This window comes from Aricia agestis, chromosome 9, assembly GCF_905147365.1.
Source record: "Aricia agestis chromosome 9, ilAriAges1.1, whole genome shotgun sequence".
NCBI classification, from domain to species: Eukaryota; Metazoa; Arthropoda; class Insecta; order Lepidoptera; family Lycaenidae; genus Aricia; species Aricia agestis.
In genome coordinates, this window is record NC_056414.1 from 12,934,019 (window position 1) to 12,937,617 (window position 3,599).

The window sequence follows — 3,599 nt, forward strand, 5'->3', positions numbered from 1 at the left end:
AGGGCCCATTCACTGCAGGACTGCCGTGTTCAACCGTGCTATAGTCAACCGTCAGTTGACTAATTATGTAATAAAATACTTCATAAGTATTTAATGTATATACTATATACATTAAATACTTATGAAGTAGTGAACGGACGTCTTGCCACCTATTATTATCCATACCAGTCCATACTAATATTATAATACTTAATACTAATATTCTAAATGCGAAAGTGTGTCTGTCTGTCTGTCTGTTACCTCTTCACGCTCAAACCGCTGAACCGATTTTGCTGAAATTTGGCATAGAGATACTTTGAGTTCCGGGAAAGGACATAGGATACTTTCTATCCTGGAAAAATGTACGGTTCCCTACAATTAGTAGGCTATTGTAATAATGGAGAATGTTACCTAATTTTGATTATTAGCAGTTCACATTCTCTGTCAAAAATAAAGAATATTAGTGAAAGAATTACTTGGATACGTTAATTAGTTTCCGATTTATAAGCAAAACAAGTTGTAACTATACGACGCGGGCGCCCGGTAACGGTGTGACGTCATAGCACAATTCCGCCGCGCGGGCCCCATACAATAAACGTGATTTTTTGCTCTATCTCAATAACGGCAACAGGGAGGCACTTGAAATTTTCACCAAGGCCTTAATTATATGTGTACCTACTTTAATAATTAATAATAATATTATAATAAAATAAAAAATTAAGGGTGGCTCCCATACAAAAATCACAATGTTTGGCCTATTTTGCTCTATTACGGTATGTGTATTCATGAGCGAGTCCGATTAGTAAAAATATAAAAATAAATACCCTCCCCTATTCCCTTCCCATCCCATCCTTACCCTTCCCTATTACCCTGTTCCCTCTTAAAAGGCCGGTAACGCACCTGCAGCTCTTCTGATGCTGCGAGTGTCCATGGGCGACGGAAGTTGCTTTCCATCAGGTGATCCGTTTGCTCATTTGCCCCCATATTTCATAAAAAAAATAACGGTATGTGTATTCATGAGCGAGTCCGATTAGTAAAAAAATACAAATAAATAATCGGCCAAGTGCGAGTCGGACTGGCGCATGAAGAGTTCCGTACCGCTACAGTGATTATTATTATTATTGGTCGGACAAACCGACCAATTATTATTATTGGTCGGTTTGTCCGATCAATAATAATAATTATTATGTCGGGCCGACCGCTCAACAGACAGACCGAATCGGGACGTCTGTTAGGGCTCTTATTAGGTGCTGCTGTTTTAAATCACAGTGAAAATACCGTATGTTGTATTCTTCATTAACTCTAAAGAGACCCATTCAGTAAAAATGTACCAATATAAAATAGAATATTTTATAAACATATTTTACAAGATAGAAATAATCTAAAATCTATCTAAAATTTAAAATATAATATGTTTATAAAATAGTTAAATAAATATAAGGCAAATACTTCTTACAAAAATGTTGTTTATAAATATATTCAGTGCACGTCTTTAAAAGGCCCATTCATTATCCTACATTGCAGTCCGCTGGGCAGTCCGCCGGCTAATGCAGGATAGTGAATGGTGTTGCAGGCCTGCACGGCAGGCCTGCATTGCAGGAATTGCAGATTTTAGATAGATTTTAGATTATTTCTATCTTGTAAAATATGTTTATAAAATATTCTATTTTATATTGGTACATTTTTACTACTAAACAATGGTATAAATAAAATATATTTATATGGTAGCACTGGTTAAAAAATCCGCCAAATTGTCAAAATGTCGGTCAATGCACAAGTGCAATTTCCAAAAAATGAAAACAATTTAAAAGGTGATAAATCCACGAAACCCTTGTTTCCGAAACCTGCAGACTGTTCTTATGTGTCTTGTTATTGGTAAGAATATTTTATGTAGTTTGTTTTAATTTATTGTCTCAAGTTTATTTACTTTATTTTGATTGGGAGTTTGTTTGGAATTTTAATAAAATTGCAGCGAGGAAAACGTGTGGAAGCTTTGCCAGGATGTGTCTATAAGGATTCCAGGAGAACTGGATAGATGTTTCGTCGTTTTTATTTCTAATCCATGTCGCACTGTACCACTATGGAAACAAAGGGCAGGGCGAGAGGAGGATCGGCTCGTAATATGGGTCAGTCTCCTTTAGCTTTTATTTTTTTTTCAAATTACTAACCCGTGGCAAATGTTTTAATTTACGATAATTTTCAGGACTATCATGTGATATTTCTATACGCCTTAGACTCCAAATCGTGTTTGGTTTACGATCTGGACTCAGAACTGCCTTTCCCGACGTTCTTCCACAAATATGTAACAGAAACTTTCCGGACTGACCAAGTATTGAAATCCGATTTTCATAGGTGGGAATATTTTTAGTACTTTTATCTTATACATAAATACAAAATCAAAAGTCATGTCCGTCCTCATATTTCTCAACAGGTTTTTAACAAGACGTATTATTGGCACTTGAAAAAATCATACTAAAGCAACTCCTATTATTAGCATTTGTAGTATTTTGAAACAAAAATCTAAGGAGTCAATAATAATAGGATGACTGCCAACTGTCCATATGAAAATGCTGTAATCAGTAGTCTTACCTACTTCTTGCATCTACCTACCTACCTACCTCACATCCTTTTGTTTTTAATGTTTTTAATTTGTGTGCATATAATATAAAACTTTCCTTATTTTGTAGATTCTTCCGAGTTGTATCAGCTAAGCAATTTCTTCAACATTTTGCATCGGACAGACGTCATATGAAGAGACCAGACGGCACATGGATAAAGCCACCTCCAGCATATCCAGCTATTTGTACATCAAGTAAGTACACAATAAAGTATAAAATATATATTCTTTAGAATTAAATAATTTTACCCAAATAATAATAAGTTGAAACAAAAAAACTAAACACCTGCCATAAATTCTACAAAAGAAAATACTATAATTTCAATAAGAAAATATCATATTGAAATAATAATTATATTTACATCTTCTTAGGATTAACCTATTACTTAAATAAAAATATATTTCTTTTTGTCAAGATAAGTATTTTATTAAGAAGTATTTTATTTACAATTTTTTAACAAAGCATTTTAATTTCAGCCTCAACACATAATTTGGATGAATACATCAATATGGATACTGGAACCGGTCCAGGCCAGGTATTTAATTTAACTGATTTTGTACAACGATTCTATAAAATTGAAAAGTAGTAAACTACTCAGTTTACAACCAGTAGGTAGTCAAATATTGCTAATCTATAATTATGACTTTAATTGATTGTTACAAAATTATGATTCAGTTAAAATATTTTTATTTATGGTTTTAATGATGTTAAATTTATTTGTTACATTCTGTTGTGTATTATTTATATTATGACATAGAGTTAAAATTGTTATTGAGATTTATTTATTAAATACAATATTTAAACAACACTTAAATAATAATAATCAATATTATAAAGTTATAGCACGAGTTTATTGCACTGTGTAAAGAAATATTGCACAAAAGAAAATTACCAATTTCACACAGTTTTCTACCTTTACAAAATAAAACAAAATAGTATTAACTATTAACACAATATTGTATGATGATTTAAAAGCATTGTGCATTACTACTTAATACATAC

General features: G+C 32.4%; 1 protein-coding gene across 1 annotated transcript; it reads left to right on the forward strand.

The window, feature by feature from the left end:
• Nucleotides 1-1,707: 1,707 nt before the first annotated feature.
• On the forward strand, nt 1,708-3,284 carry LOC121730249 (protein N-terminal glutamine amidohydrolase). Its single transcript, XM_042119217.1, has 5 exons — nt 1,708-1,854; nt 1,952-2,105; nt 2,183-2,331; nt 2,667-2,791; nt 3,074-3,284. The coding sequence occupies exons 1-5, from the start codon at nt 1,739-1,741 to the stop codon at nt 3,181-3,183; spliced, it is 654 nt and encodes a 217-aa protein (XP_041975151.1). The 5' UTR covers nt 1,708-1,738; the 3' UTR covers nt 3,184-3,284.
• The last annotated feature ends 315 nt before the right edge of the window (nt 3,285-3,599 follow it).